The 19,385-nt window shown below is 34.3% G+C and overlaps 1 protein-coding gene across 1 annotated transcript; it reads left to right on the top strand.

Moving 5' to 3' along the window:
• Positions 1–107: 107 nt before the first annotated feature.
• LOC128214316 (uncharacterized) lies at positions 108–18,285 on the top strand. The gene is made up of 26 exons (XM_052920725.1): positions 108–166; positions 492–619; positions 774–888; positions 1,334–1,445; positions 1,648–1,799; positions 2,301–2,418; positions 2,769–2,893; positions 3,682–3,789; positions 4,334–4,457; positions 5,064–5,233; positions 5,754–5,911; positions 6,463–6,656; positions 6,894–7,161; positions 8,101–8,287; positions 8,705–8,782; positions 9,250–9,349; positions 10,220–10,335; positions 10,692–10,831; positions 11,508–11,643; positions 12,538–12,619; positions 13,464–13,557; positions 14,297–14,512; positions 15,237–15,442; positions 16,143–16,413; positions 17,004–17,092; positions 18,105–18,285. The coding sequence occupies exons 1-26, from the start codon at positions 108–110 to the stop codon at positions 18,276–18,278; spliced, it is 3,720 nt and encodes a 1,239-aa protein (XP_052776685.1). The 3' UTR covers positions 18,279–18,285.
• Positions 18,286–19,385: the final 1,100 nt, after the last annotated feature.

The raw sequence follows: 19,385 nt of genomic DNA, 5'->3' as shown, positions 1-19,385 counted from the left end.
ATTTATCAATTGTATTGAGGTAGAAAAAAATATAGTATGAGAAAGAACGAAGAAGAAGTTTGAGTCGATCACTGGCTTTCAAATCTTTTTGACAAATAAATAAAAAGATGAACTGCATCAAACAGAGTACTATTTTGCTCTTCAGTCAGTGTGTCATCACCATATAGTAAGCAACGGAGGGTAACCTCAGTTAGAGATTGAACAGTATTAAACATATTTTGCCTTTGTTCAGTAAAGAGAGGACAAATAAAGAGATAGTGGTATGTAGTCTCCTGTCTTCCACACATGCAAAATGGTGAGGGAAGAATATTTTTAACATAGAGATAGTGATTCAGGAAACTACAATCGTTGCGTAGGCGAGTGTGCAGGACCTGGCCCGGCGTTTCCCATAATAAAAAAAAGAGAAATTAAGTCAAGTGATCAAAAAAGTGGGTCTATTTTTATATTACCGGTAACATGTAAATTGAATAGTGAATCACTTGTATTTTCAGTGCAGGGGAAGTCATGGAGCAAATGATAAGTCTTGGCCAAATCGATTCCAGTGACACTCTGGGAACAACATTCCATAATGCGGCTCTTGGTGGGAATAAAAAGGCAGTAAAGAAAGTCTTAGATAAAGGTAATCCAATTTTTTGTTGTTTTTAAAGGCATTTGAAATAAATATGAATATCCTTTTTAATAGCAGTTAAATCTACACGGTTAAAAAATTTGTATACCCCGTTTATATTTAAATTTTATTTTTGACTATATGTAACATTATTGATACACTGCAGGCATACATGTTGACTATCCTAATGATGAGGGGCAGACACCTTTGTTTTGTGCAAGCTTGAATGGTCACTACACGGTTGTTGAGTATCTCCTTTCTGTGGGTGCAGATGCCAATGAGTAAGATTTCTTTAAATTTGACTCCTTGTTTAATGATAATAGCAGATGAACTAAAAATCAAGTATATAATTCTACTCCCAGATATTATACAGTAAAAGTACCGGGGTATGGTAACTTTATGAAATCATTTATATGACATTGTGTTTTCTCAGTTTTGATTAGACTTTTGGATGAACAAGGCCTTTTATGTTGCTTATATATTTGTCATAAACAAAAAAAACCAGCCCTGCTATATGAAAATATAAATTAAACCTGTCTAGGGCATGTGGGCTTTGTGCATTGTACCAATAATCATTAATTCCCTTTAACTGTCATATTAATAATCCAGTTTATCAAACTGTATGTATGAAATATAAACACTCAAAATTTGTATCATCTAGAATTCTCCCTCCACTGATTGCATGAATGTTTAATATCTCATAAAATAATGTCAAACTTTTCTCAGGAAAAGTAACTCAGGACTGACACCAGTGCATGCAGCATGTTACACAGGACATGCTAGAGTTCTGATGAAATTACTCCAGGAAGGCGGAGACCTTAGACTGCATGACCATCAAGTAAAATATTGAATGTTAATTGTATATTTGTTATGGGGTAAATAGTAAGTAACCTTCAGCCTGACCATACTTTAGTACTTGAATACAATAACTTATGTTTTTTGAAGAAGAGATCTGAAAATAACCTCGCTCATTCATGGTCAGATTTGTAAGTTACAAATTAATGTTCTATATCTGAATTAAGTGTTTACTCTGTGAGCAGGGTAGAAGTGTAAAAGATTGGGCAATGCTAAATCCAGTTCCCAAGAAGAGAATGAAGCTTCTTGAGTTTCTGGACAAGACTCGCATGTTTGCCATGTCAAATTCTGGACATGACCTCCTCATGAAGAAGGCCTCCAGTAGAACACTTAGCAGGTACCAATCATCAGACTGAGTACTTTATTGAATTTAATTCTGATTGCGCTCTTATAAGACATTTCTTGCACTTGGTTTTACGTACCCCTGTAAAGAATTGATGTTGTTTTACTTCTTTGCTATGTACATGTATAAATTCAGTGTACCGAGGGTTGCATGTAAATGCAATCAATGAACTGTGAAAATAACATTAATTTTACAATAGGTAGATTGTTCAGAACTTTGTTAAAGTTGACAACGTTGTTAACAGCTTTGTTGTAAAATTTAAGAATCATTTTGTAATATGCTTTGACATCAAAATAAAACAGCTACAACTGGAACAATTATCTTGAGCCATATTAAAAAGAGAGCAAATTACAAATGTGTCTTAAGATTTATAAGTTAACAACTATGACATTAAAAGCGTTGTTAACTTTAACAAGGTTCTGAACATTAGGCCCAATGTTAAAGGTGGATATGAATTTTGCTATTAAGACTTAGTGCTCATTATATCTCTTACAGGGCTAACCAGAGACGTAACTCAGTGACCAAGATTATCCGAGACAGGATTGGACGTCCCTCTGTTCATGACAACCTGCAGAAAATGGCCACAAGTCATCATTGTGTGGGCTTTGGACATGTAATCATTACAACAAATGCGTATTGAAGATTGGTGCCCTCTCCTGTTGCACATCATCAATGTTCATAACTCAGACTTATATGTATTCAATAAATAAGTTAAATCACTATTATCAAGATGCAACACAGTGGTTGAAATTTGCACAAGCCCTCAAGTCATGAGCTAGTAAAAAATACGCATTTTATATAGCTGGCCTTGTTGAAATCTTTGATGCCAAGCGCTTGTATAGGAATTCGGGCTTTCAATGACTGGCACTTACATATGTCCAACTCTATTGGCAATAGCATTATCAGCTTATAAGATCTTTGTGATACCCCTCCCCCCTTAATTGTAGCTCAAATTGCTTGCAGGTGTATGTGAATGGGTCTGAGGATGCTGGATTTGTGTCAGCCATACCACTGGTCAGTGAGAACAATCTACGACATGACAACGATGGGGAGGCATACAACAACGGCACCTTCACTGTTATGGAGAGGTGAAGTACTATAATCTACATTATAAAGTATGGAAGGGTATCGAAGGAAAGCTACTGTTATGCTAGCCCAAATAACAAATTAAGGATGCAATAAAGTCGCAAGATGTAAAAGTCACAAGGCAAAATGTACAAGTCAGAACGCAAGAAGATGCAATTTTTGCTTCAATACCCTTCCATAATAAAGCATCTAGCTGTTCAATTCATGTTGATATGAAAGTTGTCATTTGTTTAAAAGAATTCTGAAATAACTGTATTGTGGATGAAATTAGATATAATATCAACTTAAATTTCTAAATATTGTATTTTGTTATAATAATATTAAGTGACCAGTTATAAAAAATGAACCCCAGTAATTGTAAAATTTATTCATTATCATAACTATGAAAGAAAGGCTGATGATGATTGATGATTACTGAAATTTTGTATTTAAATCAATAATAATGCTTACACTTATAAATGCGGCTAATGTGAAAATTATGTTACTACTATCCAAAAAACTGCCTTAACAATAAATACTTTTATTTTTTATTTTTCCCCCCTGAAAACTTCCATATTTAACTGTAGACACAAGTATAGATAAAACACATTGTGAGAGCATTGTGTAAAATCCCTTTATACTAAGTTCAGTATGCAAGGAAAAAAACAAAATTGAAACATTTTTTCCAAGTCCATTTAAGTTTGTCAAAAACTTAATTTTAATGATCTATGGCATGCAGGCATTTATTTTAATCATATTCTTGGGAGAATCAGCACTTACCATATATCGTAAATTTTGGTATACTTTCCAGCATGTGGTGGGACTACACCAAGGTAACTGTGAAGAAACTCAACAAAGATGTGGACCCCTACCAAGGAGGAGTGGTTGACCTGCTTATTAATGAAATAGAACACATTGGGTATGAAAACATCTGTTTAAATAATAACGTTGTATTTAATTAAGACTTGATACTTTCAATATTTGAGGTAAGACTGTTTGAGCTGCACATAATGTCACCATGGCATTTGATTCGTTCTAGTTGTCTGTTAATTTCTTAAACTCAACACAGCGGTTACTTCCCTTGTACAGTAATTGCTGTTGTCACATAATATCACATGATAATAATCAAAATCACATAATTATGTTAAAAATCATAAAATTATTATGTAATTTCAAATGTGTTATGACTTTATGAATCATTTATATTGAAAAGTTTTAACTAAACAATGCAGCTACAATGCAGCAATGAGATATTAAAACAAAATTAATTTTTACAGCAAGTCAATAGCAGAAATCCAGTTATTTTTTGTACAATGTGGAAGAGATCTTTTCTCGTCAAAAGAAGATTAAACTGTGTAGGAGATTGATAATTTGAATGCATTGGTATAAATTTAGCCTGTTCAGGAAAATAGAGTCTAACTTGTAGGGTAAAGTGCTATTTTTATGAATATTCATACTTTCAGAAAGCTCCGTCATCCCAATATTCTAACTCTGATGGGTGTTTGTCAGACAAGCAATTTGGATGCGATGATTCTTGTGTATGAAAGGATACCAGATGGATCTCTCTACAACTTCATGCACCAAAAGGTTGCTTATATATTGCTTCTTGATTTACATAGAATTTAAATCTGGTCTGATAAGTCTATGTATTGTCATAGCCTTGGCAATGCAAACACTTAGCCATAATTCTTACCCATAATTCAAAGCCATAATTCTTACCCATAATTCAAAAACCATTAAAGATATTCAAATGAAACTTGGTGCACATGTTGCCAGAGACAAAATTAATAGTCCAGTGACACCCATAACACAGACAGGTATTGTTGAGTTATGCCCCTTTTTACTAAAAAAAACTACAAACAAGATTTGGCGTTAGCTCCACAATGCATGTTCTTGTTTTGTATTTATCCTTGTGTTCTTGTTACGGTATTTAAAGAGATTTTTAAAGTAAATTTATTAATTTTAGGTCATATATATTCTTGTTACGGATTTAGAACAGAGAAGAAGCTATTTTGAAGGGCTGAATCAATATTTGTGCAGATGCATTAACTAATAATATTTCTATAAACCATTACTTCTTATAAATACATATTATTGCCTATAATATAAATGGATAGAGCAGAATTTTTTTTTTTTCGTAAATGATCATATCCAATTGCTCTGCTGTTTGTGATTCCATTCCCCTTATCCCAGATGGAGAGGTTGCCAAGCCAGATGATCCAGGACGTTGCTGTACAAATGTGTGATGCTGTCATCTTCCTCCACCTGCGTGGGGTGGTCCATTGTGCCATCACCTCACACGCTATCAACGTCATAGGCACCAACATCTTCAAGCTTGCAAACTTTGAGTACATGATTGAGGCGTAAGTGAAGAGATTTGCTGTTCATTTATGGAGGAAAAATACTTTCATGGATTTAGGATTTTATTTTAACAAAAAATATTAATCCATATGATTGAGTGTGGATATTTTTTTAAATGCTACATTGCTTATTTGGTTTCATTGTCATGATATCTGAAAATATTGCATATCTTTAACTTTATGATGTCACCTTCATAGTATTGTGATACTATAAAGATGTATACTACAATTACAGTGTGTGTATACAACTTGATAAATTACGTCATAATGGCTATGTTGGAAGGCAATATTTTGCTTTAGATGAAGGTTGCTCCAAGAATTCTATAAAGTAATTTATCACAGAGTATACACACACTGCATTAGTTCAAGAACATTAAAAAAAAGAATCCTAGAATATCACTGCTTATTGAAAGAATTTTAAAAAAGTACTGAGGGCTGTTAAAATTGGTTAACATTAGATATATGTTTTTTTCTTATAAAAGGCTATTTTTACATGATTCAAAGTAAATCGCTCCTCTGACAGGTCAAAGTGTGATTGGGGTAAGAAGAATGCAGTGGCCAACAACCATGGAGAGAACTCCGTGTACAACTGGATGGCCCCTGAAGTGATGATGCATATGCCCCCTTCTTTCTTCTGTGACATGTTCAGTTACTGTGCTGTACTCTGGGAAATGTTTCATGGTAGGTACAAGGTGAATTTGATTGGTACAAAATAATAGAAATATCTTTAAGTAGTAATGCAAGACTAAGCTGAAGCACACAAGCCTTGGTAAAATGTATGCAAGGCTTGCTTAAAGTCTGAAATTTCTTAGCTGTGCTTTGTACTAAGTTCTAAAGGTAAATTTGTGGTAATGTTAGAATTTTGCCAATCCAGCTTAAACTTATCTGAAAGTCTTATTTTATTGACTGTTAAATTGTAGTCCCAAACCTTATTTTGAATCGTACATTTGTTTTTATTGTGTTGGTCATGGTTGATCTTTGAAGGAAATTTGAAGTTTTGCAGAAATGCTATAATTGCTGTCGCCCCTGAGTTTATTGTATGATATCAGTCAGCTACATGTGAATCAAACTTATGTGACAAGAATAGTGTATAAGAAATTGTGTAACTTATAAATTTGTAAAGACTAAGAAAAAGACATCAAAATTTGGTTCTGAAAATAAGGCATCTTTAAACCGTTATGTTTTGTTTCCCTGTTGCCACAGCAATTTAAAAGCATAACTCCATATTCTAGGTGAGGTACCATGGGATGGTGAGTGTGCGGAGTCCATTAAGGCCCGCTACAGTAAGGGTTCGGCACTGACTGTGTACAATGGGAAGATGCCCGAGTATTTCAAGGTCATTCTAGAGTATGGGCTCTACCAAGACCCAACCGGCAGGCAGCTTTCATTCCTCCATGTTAGGGACCTGCTGCTTGCAGCACCAAAGGTGAATTTTCACGTTGTATTTTTTCATCTCTTCCAGCCTTATTTCTTGCTGGACTTGATGCCAACTTATAAGTATCTGTATATTGCAGATATTATTTGTTCAAGAAATTATAATATTTAATGCTTACATTACCTATTTGATTTCTATGGACAAAGTTTGAATTTATAGAAGAAACTAAACCTTTAGTTTTATCTTTTTAGATAATAACAAAAACAAATTATTTCCCTCTGTATTCAGGATGCTCAGGGCTATATTAAGTCCCACCTGCGTCACCTGCACTCCAACGAGCCCCAGGGTGGAAGTCACGCCCCCTCCGCCCCACCCCGTGACACAACCAACCATCCCACCCACACCAGCAGGACTGTGGACCAGGCACTGAGAGACAGGGCTGGGAATCAGGAGAAGGAGAGAGGGGGCCAGTACAGGCAGGAGACAGGAAAAGATAGTGGCCAGTACAGACAGGAGACTCGGAAACACAGGCAGCATGAGAGAAAATCATGTGGAGGTTAGAGGCAGTGATGTTGGGGGTCTCTAAGTAACGAATGTCTTCTTGTTCATGTAGGTTTTAAATTGTAATGGTTGTCTCTTTTTCTAAGAACATATTGAGGGTATTGTTACCCAACACAATTGGGAGTCTAATATGCATTGTTTTGACTGAGGACCCATTATTCTAATACATGTGTATCAGCAGGATGCACTCTTATAAAAGTTATGTTTGAACAAAAGTATGCTTTGGGCTCTCAGGTTTTCACTCGACACTACCACTGGTTCTGAAATATGTGAGTCAAAGGAATTTGTTTTCGAGCAGATTTAAAATGAATAACCTCATATTTGTATTGTCTGAAGCTGAGTGCACAACTTAAACATTGAGCCATAACTCAAAAATCTTGAGAGATAGTTATTTACATGCTTACAATGGCAATGGGAATATAACTAGCAAGTCCTATAACTGTTTAGCTTAAGTATTTCTTGAATTATGCTCCTAATACCCAACTGAGAAAAATGCTACATAAGCATATCTTTTCCTTGCAAAGTACAAATGTTTAAAGATGCACTCTTACTCCCAGATAATATTAACCACAATTAATAATTTTGTTTTAATATTCCAAAAAAGATGAATAAATGTCAAAAACAATGGTTCTTATGAAGGATATTGAGTTGAATTTGAAAGAAATGAGCACAAAACAAAGTATTTCTACCTTATGAGACTAAAGTAGACCACAGTAAATCTTTTAGCATTCACCAATCATTTAATATGTTTGCGCTTTCTGCTATTAAATTCACGGTAACACAATCTTGTTATCAGTAATTAATATTTTTCATAAATGCATTATTTAGTTAGTAGTTTAAGGTTTATCAAAATGTATGTTTGTTATACATGTGTATGTATTGATTTTGAATAAGAGTGTCACTTTAAATTAAGCTTGATACCAATTCACTTTAGACAGGGAAAAAGAATCGGAGAGAGGCACTTTTGAAAACAGTCAGTGGAATGAAAGAGAGGACAGAGAGAGACAGTGCCAGAGTAGACAGAGCAGTGGAAGATATGGCCCCGCAAACCCCAGGCAAGTTAGCCAATACACGGACCACAACAACAACAACTGTAATAGCTCACCAGCAATCACATGCTGGTATGTTTGAGCTTTGATTTGTCAACTTAACCATACATATATTAAAGCTGCACCCTCGCAGACTGGTTTCCAGACATTAAACAATTATTGGCTCATTCCAATTCGAAAAATAAAAAAGTTGTCCAAACGGTCAATCTGTGAGATTGCAGCTTAAAGTTACATAGATGTTAACAGAAAAGATTATGTAAGGCATTCAGTGGTTTCAGTCGGTTTGAAAATAATAGGATCATTTCTGAAAGAAGTAAGGGACTTGGGGCAAGATGAGCTTACACCAATTTATGTTTTTATTCCCCCGGATACTGGGTCATTTTAAAAGACCTGTGCATTGCAATGTTCGTGTTCAGAAGGCCAGTTTTTATTATAAAAAATCAATCCTGGCTGTTTTCTGTTGTTATAAAAACGGTCGTTGTCAATTAGGAATGACACTAGACAACCAATTGAACTACACAACTCACCAAAAAGAAAGCCTTTGCAACTCCACTATGGTGAAGATGGGTATGGTGGTTGTAATGTTGTAGTTTTTGTTAACAAGTTCAATTTAGTTTCATTTATTTGATTAATAGTTGATTTTAGTTTTCAGTTTAGGTTTTGACTAAATTTGAAAATCCTGACATACATGAGAACAATTTTTTGGTCTTATATTTCAGTTGAAAGATTGATAATTTTCATAGAACATTTACAAACAATTTTAACTATATCACAGTTATTGAAAATATTCCTTAATTCTTAAATTATTTCTTGACTTGAATATTGGAACAAGCCTTGCTTTGTAAAATTCAAATTTTTAATGACCCTGACAAACAATCTACCAGTGCAGGGCTTGTGGGATTGTGCTCATTCCGAACACTGATATAAGAGTGAAAATAAATCTGAAATTCTAACAAGGATCTGCTGTAAATGCATTACATGCCCAATATATTTGTTTATTCCTGTTGCACCCCGTCTGTGATATACTGTTACAGATTGAGTTGGGAAAGCCTGCCCCAGGAGGATGGGGAAGAGTACACTTATACAGTACGAGTGAAGAAGTCACCCCAGAAATCTACAGACAGTAAACTGCTGGTATGTCAGACTCATTGTGAAAGATAATTATGTCACTATGGGGTATTGGTAGGATATTCAACATCTTGTTTGTCTAAAACAAAACGATTTTAAAAAGAAAATTGATAGTTATTATGAGGAGTTTGGTATCTTTATAGTTACTGGTACACTGAGTCCTCATATTAAGAGACAAAGATGCCTGTTATTAAGATTGAAACATTATATTAAAGATGCACTTTTACTCCCAGGTAAGATTTAACACATTTAACACAATTGTTTTAATATGCCCAAAATGATAAACAAATGTCGAAAACAATGGTTCTTATGAAGAATACCGAGATTTGTTTAAAAGAAATGTGCAGAAAACACAGTTTTTCCACCTTATGTGACCATGGTGAATCGCAGTAAATCTTTAAGCACTAACCAATCATTTAATATTTTTGTGTTTTCAGCTATTAAATACACAGTTATAATATTGTTAATAGTAATTAATATTTTACACAAATGCATTATTTAGTAAGTAGTTGAGGGTGTATCACTCAAAATTTATGTTTGTTTTACATGTGTATGTATTGATTTTGAATAAGAGTGTCACTTTAAACGATATAATAATATATTAAACTTTTGCATGAATAGTATTTAATGTGCTATTGATGCTTTTTGTTGCCATTGCATATGTACATATTTTGCCAAATGGATCTATGACCTAGAAAATAAATGTTCTGTTCTGTGCTGTTGTAATACAAGCACATCATTAATGTCACTTAATCATCTCTTTCTCTTTTAACCCATAGAACATGCAGTGTCATCCATGAACATTGCAACCATAAAGCATTGTATATGATTCACTTACATGACTTATGATAGCTTTAATACAAAAACTTCTTCCAGAAAGGTGCCAATGATGTAGAGGCTGCACAGCAGAACAGAGCTCATGTTTCGTCAGGATCCTCTTCACAACCAAGTGAAACAACATCTACTGAAAGCACAGAGCGCTCTGGGAACAGGTAGAGTGAATTCATGATTTACTTGTTTGTTCACGAAGTTAACTTTAAAGTACTGTAGTTTAAATAACTGAAAAGACTCAAATTGTGTGTTAAGCCTTGAGGTCTGACAGCTTGACATTTAAAATTGCTGACTGAGATCAGCAACATACAATGTTTGTTTTTACTTCAATTAGATAATGCCAAACTTGGTCTTTAAAAGTTTAGATTTAACATGTTTATAAAGATGCATTTTTATTTCATTTTGAACAACTGATATCATGTTTATAAGTGGCTGTTTAAAACCCCCCAGTAATTTCTATGGAATTTAAAATTATACACAAGTCTTTTTTAAAAAAAATTCTTACTTTTCTCTGCAGGGAGCTGGGACGCAAAACATCATCAATGGGTCGATTCAGCTATCTCCAGTTGGCAGAACTCCATGGGCCCAAGACTACAGCTGCCAAGCCTGCCTGTCATGGACATACTGACTATGTGGCTGATGAGTACTCCACTGCTGGTAAAATTATAATTAAATGACATACTGTATTATCTCGTCTTTTCTGGGAAGAAAAAGAATCCAAGCTTTGTCATAGTATTGACCTTGTATGGAAACTTTTAACCATATTTGGGGCATGGCTAAACAAACGTTTGAGATATTAACTTGGAGCAGTCATGCATGTTGACATTGGCAATGGGCATGTGATTAAGGAAGTCCTATAACTCTGACTAAAATCAAACTTAAGTTTAAGAGTTAAATCTGAGTGTTTTGATTGGAATGTAAAAGTAACTGGCCAAACGACTGAATGGAATCACTGAGGAATATCTATGGAAAAGAAAAAGAACAATATTGAATACTGCCCCAGCACTGACATTGACTTCTGGTACTCTTGTTATCTGTTCTGCAGTTTTTTTGACTAAAGCATTCATTGTTTTCAGGGAAAAACCTGACTGAGAACAATGATTGCTTATTGAATCATGAGCTGATTGGATGGTTGCTTTAAAACATGATCTTAAAGCTTGAAAAACATGAGAAAAGTCTAAACATATTATTATATTATGTGCCTGTACAGTTTCAAAAACCATACAAACTTATTCGATCATAATGCATCTATACTAATTAATTCAGTACATGCAAACAATGATTTACATCTTTTGCTTTCTTTTTCTGGTATTCAAACAATTTAATATTGCAGGCAAGTTGACAAGTGCAGGGAGCCTGTATGCCCTGTACAATGAGCACAGTCCGGACCGGCCGCTTGGACAGAGGACCTCCAGAACAGAATACACACGCTATTCAACACTTCCATCCCGGAGAAAACAGTCACCCATGTAAGTCTTTAGCTGTTATTGGTAAATTTGTTAAATGCAGTTTTACAGTGCCAAAATTTCTTGAAAATAAATTCCTAAACGTAAAAAGCTTAAGTATCTTATTTCTTATTTTTTTATGCAATAGTTAGCTTGAACTTGATTTTACAAAAAAGATTTCCTTTAAAAGTCTCAGAACTGACTATTCAAAATAAGACTTGCCACATGTGTCCGACATACCAAGACGACGTGTCACGTGCAAGGCTCATGTCCCTACCTCTTAGTTCAAGGTCACACTTAGTGTTTTTCACAATGGAATGCTGCTTATAAGGACATAACAGTGTAAGTTGTCAAGTATGGGTGGTATTTTTTATGTTTAGAGGCAATTTAAAATAACTTGCCATATGTATTTGACACGTAAAGGCAAGATCAACTTTTCATGTACTGACCTTTTTCATAGGTCAATGTCACATTCGGGGGCATTCGTCACATACTGTGACAGCTCTTGTTTATCCTGTTATAAGATTGTTTTGGGAGTTGGGCACAAGTCTTGCACATTAATGAAAAAAATCTTTATAAGGCAATCATCAAAAAATAGTTTGTTTTCAGTCACCTTAAACATAAGTAAATCATATTTGTTACGATTTATATTCTCAACCTACCACTGAAAAGTTTAGGCTTCTGCAAAATAAAGAAAGTCTTTTTAAACACTTATGGTTCATCTGAGTTTTTAATATCTATCTATGGATTTGTTTAATGGCTCTAAATAACACTATTAAGGATGTCATTCTTAGAAAGGATTTCTGCAAAATAGCAGTGTCACAGAGCATTAGCAATATAGTGTTATGTAAGATCTGAAATATGTGAAAGATAAAATACCCACAATACTAATTATTCATGATGTGTTTTGTTTATCAGGGTTGAGAGTGACCCCAGCTGGTTTGGAGGGCGGGGCAGTGTACGAGACCTGGCCAGTGTCTTCCAGAATCAGATACAAGATGTATGTTGAGGAGAAATGCTGTGCACATGAATTATTATTCTGAATTTGTTTTTTTTAGAGAAATCACCCTTTCATTATAGTATGATATATGAGCATTAGTTAATTGCTGCGTTTTTATGGACAATTGGCAGTCAGAGTGCATACATCACTGCCAGTGATACTTTCTGTTACAAGAAAGTTGTGCGGGGGTAGGGATATTAATCACACCCAGTGATAGCTCTAGCTACTCAATTTAATAATAGATAAATTGCCATGGAATTGAAATTCTTATGTATAAGGAAGTTAAACAAATATTACAAGCAAATAGTTGTATTTGTGTAGGTATCTGTTTAGAAAGTAGCTGACAATTTCTTGTATGATACCTCTATATGATTAATCTTATCTATTTTAGCACTAAGCATTTTCCAAAACCCTAAATGTATATGCACAGATTAACTTGAATATATAGCATTCTCATTTAGAGTGTTAAAGCTCATCTGCCTTTTAATAAATAACTTAATATTGATGATTGTGTTCAATTTTATTTCTTGTATAAACATTAAATATTTTACAATGATTGTAAAGAAAGTTTTGCTAACTTATAGTAAGTCACTCTCGTTGGCACGATGTTGCGCAAGAGTGTGGTCTTGTGTTGTGGAAGAAACCAGAGAAGCCGGAGGAAACCCACTTGTCAGGCTTGGTGACCACTTACGAAACTCACATGCGCCAAGGCCGGGATTCGAACCTGGATCACCTAGGTGAGAAGTGAGTGGGCTAGCCACTGCGCTTAATCGACAACCAAAAATGTTATTTCTAGTGGCAGAATCTATATATATATATTTGGCTTTACTTTCTCTCATTTCAGCACAATTACTATCAGGATGTGGTGAATGGCACTGTAAACAAGAATCACTCAAATGAAAAGATGTTTCAGGCTGAAATATGTACTCCAACAAAAGGTATAATTAATACATTATCAGTTGACAGAAAAGATATTTTTTCATACTTCCATTTACATTTTAATGTTTGTATAATGTATAAGTAGATGCTGTGACTATTGAATGCTGTTGATTATTTTACTGATAACTAACATCCATAATAAATTAGTATTCTAAAAGTTCAATGAAGTACAAATTTTACTAGCTAACTATTAATACAACTCGATATATGTGAATGTCAGTTATGTTGTCATTATTGTGGTTCTGAAGTAACATGTATATAAAAATGTGTTTGCCTGGATGATTTTTTATCAATGAAAAAATAGCCTGAAGATGTTAAATTCCATGAAATACTATTCTAAATTCCTGTCATCTGTATATTCTCTGAGAGATCGGTAGGTCTTTACCCTATATTATCTCTCTTTCAGTCTTATTACCTGGTCATTAAAATCAGAATCTAGAGGAACTTGGCCTGAAGCTGAAACAGTAATTCTGTTTGGCTTTGAAACAGGCTTTAAAAAGTCGGAAAAGTAAAATTTTAATTTTGTACCAGGCCTTCAAGCATTTTACTAATGTCGGGTTAAATGGCTTATACTAATTATGACCACACCGGGCTTTCATATGAAGAAAAGATTTGACACATAAAATTAAAGAAATAAAACATTTTGACACTTAAAAAATCATGGCCAAGTTCCAAGATGGCCAATTTCTTAAAAATCTTGCTGACTGTATATTACCTCCTTTTTCCATCTAACTGCAGACAACAAGGACTACTACCATATGGTGTTTGACTCGGAAGAGGAGGACAGCTGCAGCACTTTCACCTGTGGCAGCCAGCTGGAAAAATGCGAGTCTGATGCCACGGTGGACAGCAGTACCGAGTCTGACATTGTGTCCAAGTGGGTGGACCATGAACTGAGAAAGATCAAGAGAAATCTCTCGAGAGAGGAGGTGATGAAGAAGCCAAGGATTCAAGGTTTTTTTCTTTGATATTATAAACACATATAGATGTTTAGGTCTTTTTCTCACAAGAGAAAAATCTTCACACACAATGAGAAGTGGAGATTCCATACATGTTATTTTGATGACCCCTCTAATGAGTGTAAAATATTGCACCATCAGTTCTTCAGTCTATCCTTCAGGTTTTCTGTATCAGTGCTGTAATACTTTGTTATGCATAAAGGGATTTAAATAAAAGTTGGCATATGTGTTTTGTACATAAAGGAGTTGTATCACTTGCAAGATCCACGACACTTCCTGAAAGTTCAAGGTCACACTTATTAATTGATTCATGTTTTCGATACATAAAGGGATGTCCCTACCTCAGTGGTTAATAAGTCACACTAACAGGTTTATCATTATGGAATGCTGCATTTGTGTAGATAGAGAATAGCTTGTTGTGTCAAGGCTGTGTCACACACAGTGGGATTTTGAAAGAAATTGATACATTTGTTTGGTACCTGACGGCAATGAATTGTGTGCAATACCTATGACCCTTAGTTACCTCTTACTCCTCACACTTGAGTTCATCTATCATGGGGTCTGGCTTTTACTTATAGGTTTTGTTAGGTAATTGAGTAATTGCGTTATACATTGAGCTAGATCACACTTGTTCTCTCTTTTACTGTAGCCAAAAAACAATACAATTTTATTTGCTATTGTATTTTGACATTGTAAACAACGTTTGAATCTTTCTGTAGCCCAGTCGCCGGATCTTTTTGAAATATCGGAACAGCTGCATGCAAGCCCACCAAGACCCCCATCTATCCCAGCCAGCCAGGGGTTTAGCCCTGTAGGTCAAGGCTACACACAGGGCCAGGAGTCAATGGATGGGAGCAGCTTGGTCACACCGGACACATCAGACACCAGCCTTGGCTCTTTAACTGGCCTTGGGAAAGGCGATCATGTATGAATGGTAGCTTTGTATTTTCATAGAGAACAGGTATTCAGCATTGTTTGAAAAAATGAGCTTTGGTGTTGCTGCTGGCAGCATCATGCTAAAACTTATACCTTAGCCATAACAAAAAAACATTGAAGATATTCAAATGAAACTTGATACACATGTTGCCAGAGACTAAATGCACATGTTTAGAAAGGCCCAATCATTGTAGAGATATTTGACTACGGTACCCGTAATTAAAGCTGCACTCTCAAAGATTGTAAATATTTATACACTTTTAAAAATAACATATGTCTCAGAATTGACTAATTTGGGCATCAATGCCGAATCGATTCAGTCATATTAAATCATTCACAGATCAGATCTCAATTGTTTGGTAAACCGCCAAAATATTTATTTTTCTTAAAGCGTTACTGCTTTAGCAAAGAAATATCAATTTATGAAAGTAATTATGATTAATTTTGATCTGATCTTTTGTCAGCAGTCTTATATCACTGGTTTCCAGACATTTATGCAAAAATTGGCTCATTAAAAGATAAAAAATATAAAAGTTTTCGAAATGATCAATCTGTGCGAGTGCAGCTTTAAAAATGCAGATAACTGTTTAATTTGCCCAAGTCGCACTCCAGTTTCAAATGCATAATACTCAGTCAGATTTTGTTGTATTTATCTATTTGATAGGAGCAAAATTCTCTAATTGTTTCAGGTGAAGGAACACATTGGCCATTTCTATGATGACGAGATCTACAGTGCCCAGAACAATTCCAGTAGAGCCCCGGTTCCTACCTACCATACCCAAACAAGAGATCACATCTCTGTGCCCCATCACTCACAAACAACCAGAAGCCTTCCTTGGGTACCTGATCAAGCCTCAAATGAATCGAGTACTGACAGTTTAACTGAAGAAATTCCATCTAAACTTCCCATGAAAACCATCTTGAAGAAGACCAGATCATCAAGTAGTGAAATCCTAAAAGGTTGGTTTGGAATGGCTTGTGTCGGTCTTTTTCTTACAGCGAAACACTGTTAAGAGATTAAAAATTGCTCAGTCTTTATATTTGCTATTCTAATGTTAAAATAACGGTTTTTGAAGTATATATGCAGTCATCGAAATTCGACTTTTGGAAGAACAAGCCCGAATTCTTATACTATTGCTCTGCATCAAATTTTTGAGCAAGCCCTGCTATATAAAATTCAGAATTTGAGCAACACCGGAAGACATTTTACCAGTTCAGGGCTTGCGGTCTTGTGCTAATTTCGCCCACTGTATATATATGTAAAAAGGGGACCAATAACAAATCCTACCCCCAAATGTAAACAAAGATTAACACAACAGATTAAGCTGTATCTTGCTATTTTTAGATCCAAATAATGTCCATATATAATCAGCAGTTCAAGTACAATTCTATGTGTGAAATGATTTGAATATTCATTAAGAATTCCATCCAATATATGAGTTAAGGTTTGGTATTTGCAGACATCCATACATTTATTAAAGGCTGTTAGTACTTCTGTTAAAAGCTTTTTGTTAGTCGCTATTTTTGCAATCTGTTTTACATGATTACAGATTCCTCTCCATCTAAAGGCAGTAGGAATAGTAAAAGAGGCAGCAGAATACCAACCTCATCATGGGCCAATCTCCACTCTGACAATAAGGTATCTTAGAAATACCTTTCATTCACACAGTATAATCGGGTTTTAATGGTTCTGGGCCAGTTTCAATAAGGGCTATTCCAGTAAAACATATAACCCCGGAGGGAAGGCAATTATTTAGTATATAGGTGGGTGCATTTTTCGCTAATTTGGACCAGGCCACAAGGGTAAATTTGCTTCTGTATGGGGGTTGGCATAATTTCAAATTGCCTTCCCCCTGGGGCTTTATGTTTAAATGGAATAGCCCTAAAGAATTTAAGTCATTACTTCAATAAATAAATCTAATATATCTGTTAAAACATCACAAATGGCAACACACTGACTTTGTTGTTTCTTTGACTACTAAAGTTCAATTCACACACATATGTAGCCAAATAATCGAACTACATGTGTGTATTACACAAAAATAATTTCAATTGACAACTAAATCTGACAATGATAATTATTTAAACAGCCTCTAGGCCCCAATTTCTCGAAACTTTTTAAATCTCTTAATACAGCTAGGATTAAGCTTTTGAAGCTGAATTTTTTTGTTTTTCTATAATTTGTATTCTATTTACTTCTTTAAGATTGTTTGGACTTACAATTGGAAATGGCCGTATGATAATTGCAATAAACCATCTTTCATTTATCATATTAAATTTAAGTATGTATTTTGGCTTTATAAATTAAGCTACTTAAGCTTGTTAACCTTGCGAAGTTTCGAGAAATTGGGTCAGATCTTTTTTGAAAAGGCATTACTAGTATTGATCTTCACATTAAGACTTTACCTGTTCTTTGAAGCAGTTCTGTTTCAATATGACCTCTATAAATAAATGTTTTAGCATTTATATTCTAATGGCTTGATATGTGATAAACAGTACTACATTGTACATAAAACTTTAAAGAATATACATGTACATTATATGTTATAATTGTCAAACTATTTGTCAGAAAATGTTTTTTTTGTCAAGACGGTTTTGCTTTAATATTTTTTAATTATAACTTGAATAGAAGAACAACACCTTTTGTTTAGGCAGGTGAGGGAGCTTATGCCAACATTGTTACAGTGCGGTCCCGCGTGGACGATGCCGGAGTCCACCAGGTTACCCACACAGTGAAGGATTTGGGTAACGGAGGAGCAAGAACGCTCATGAAGGACATTGTCAATGCTAGAAAAGTGGTCACCAAGTTCCAGGCCAATAATTGAAGTTTTATTCAAGTTCCGCTTTAGCATCTGTGGAGTTTGTGAATCATGACAATGTTTTCTAGCTTATTAATGAATGCATTTGTGAAACATCAAAGGGTTTTACAATGAAATGAACATGGTCTTGGAGTTTCAGGCCATATATATGTTTCAGTTTGATTATTAGAGTTCTGTGATATATAAACATGAGAAATTGAAGACACTGTCAGTTCTAGGAATTCACTGAGAGACTTTAGAAACAATTTATACATGTTCTTCAAAAATTAATTTTGATTACAATAAAATATTCGACCCATTAAATTCTTTTTGTACAAAGCTCAATAGTTAGGGAATTTATTGTGTCAAACATTTTCCATTTATCAAAACTGATTTTCAAAGTACATGTATTGTATGTTCAAAATCTCTCATTGTTTTTTGGTGAACAAGTACTGGCTAAAGGTTTAAGTTCTATGAAGATTGTTTTCTGTGACTTTTACCTGTAATTTATCTGTACATGAAGATGAAAGTCAGCAAATTGTACTTTGCTATGAAGGTTTTCAATTTCCCTCTATGCCTTCTATGAATATTAATGCTTAATGCTAATGTTTAAAGGCTCTGTGATGATTTTACTGTTTTAATTAATTTTTTTGAATGAATGACTTGAAACATACATCTGATGACCAGGGGCGGTATTCATAAAACTTCTCAAGTCATTTTCTAACTTAAGTCACTTTCCTAATTTTAATATATTTTTAGTCATTTGAAATAAAAAAAGAAGTCCAAAATACATTATTTCTATTGACCTAATTAAAAAAAACATACTTCAGTGTTAAAAACACTTATACATTTCTTTTTATTTGACTTTGAAATTTTTAAGAAATTAACTTAAGTTAGGAAATGACTTAACAAGTTTTAAGAATACCGCCCCAGCTTTTTAGTGAATATTTATTAGTGTATAAATGCGTTTGTTGAATGTTATATAAAACATGTATCTCATGACATATTTGATGACTAGGTATGACTATGTTTTGAGATTTGACTTTTTTATGATGTTGCATTAGTTATAAGTGTTTCTATAGAATTCTTGCGCATATGTGATATACACTTCATTGTGATTAAAGTAATTGTTTT

Source organism: Mya arenaria, chromosome 2, assembly GCF_026914265.1.
Source record: "Mya arenaria isolate MELC-2E11 chromosome 2, ASM2691426v1".
Lineage (NCBI taxonomy): Eukaryota > Metazoa > Mollusca > Bivalvia > Myida > Myidae > Mya > Mya arenaria.
Note: the sequence above shows the minus strand (reverse complement) of the source record. Positions and strands in the feature narration are given on the sequence as shown.

Excerpts from the sequence above, each read along its gene's own strand:
- LOC128214316 (XM_052920725.1), top strand. The coding sequence starts at position 108 with ATGAACTGCATCAAACAGAGTACTATTTTGCTCTTCAGTCAGTGTGTC. Across the intron at positions 11,644-12,537 it reads CGGAGAAAACAGTCACCCAT|GGTTGAGAGTGACCCCAGCT; the intron begins GTAAGTCTTTAG and ends TTTGTTTATCAG. Across the intron at positions 14,513-15,236 it reads GAAGAAGCCAAGGATTCAAG|CCCAGTCGCCGGATCTTTTT; the intron begins GTTTTTTTCTTT and ends ATCTTTCTGTAG.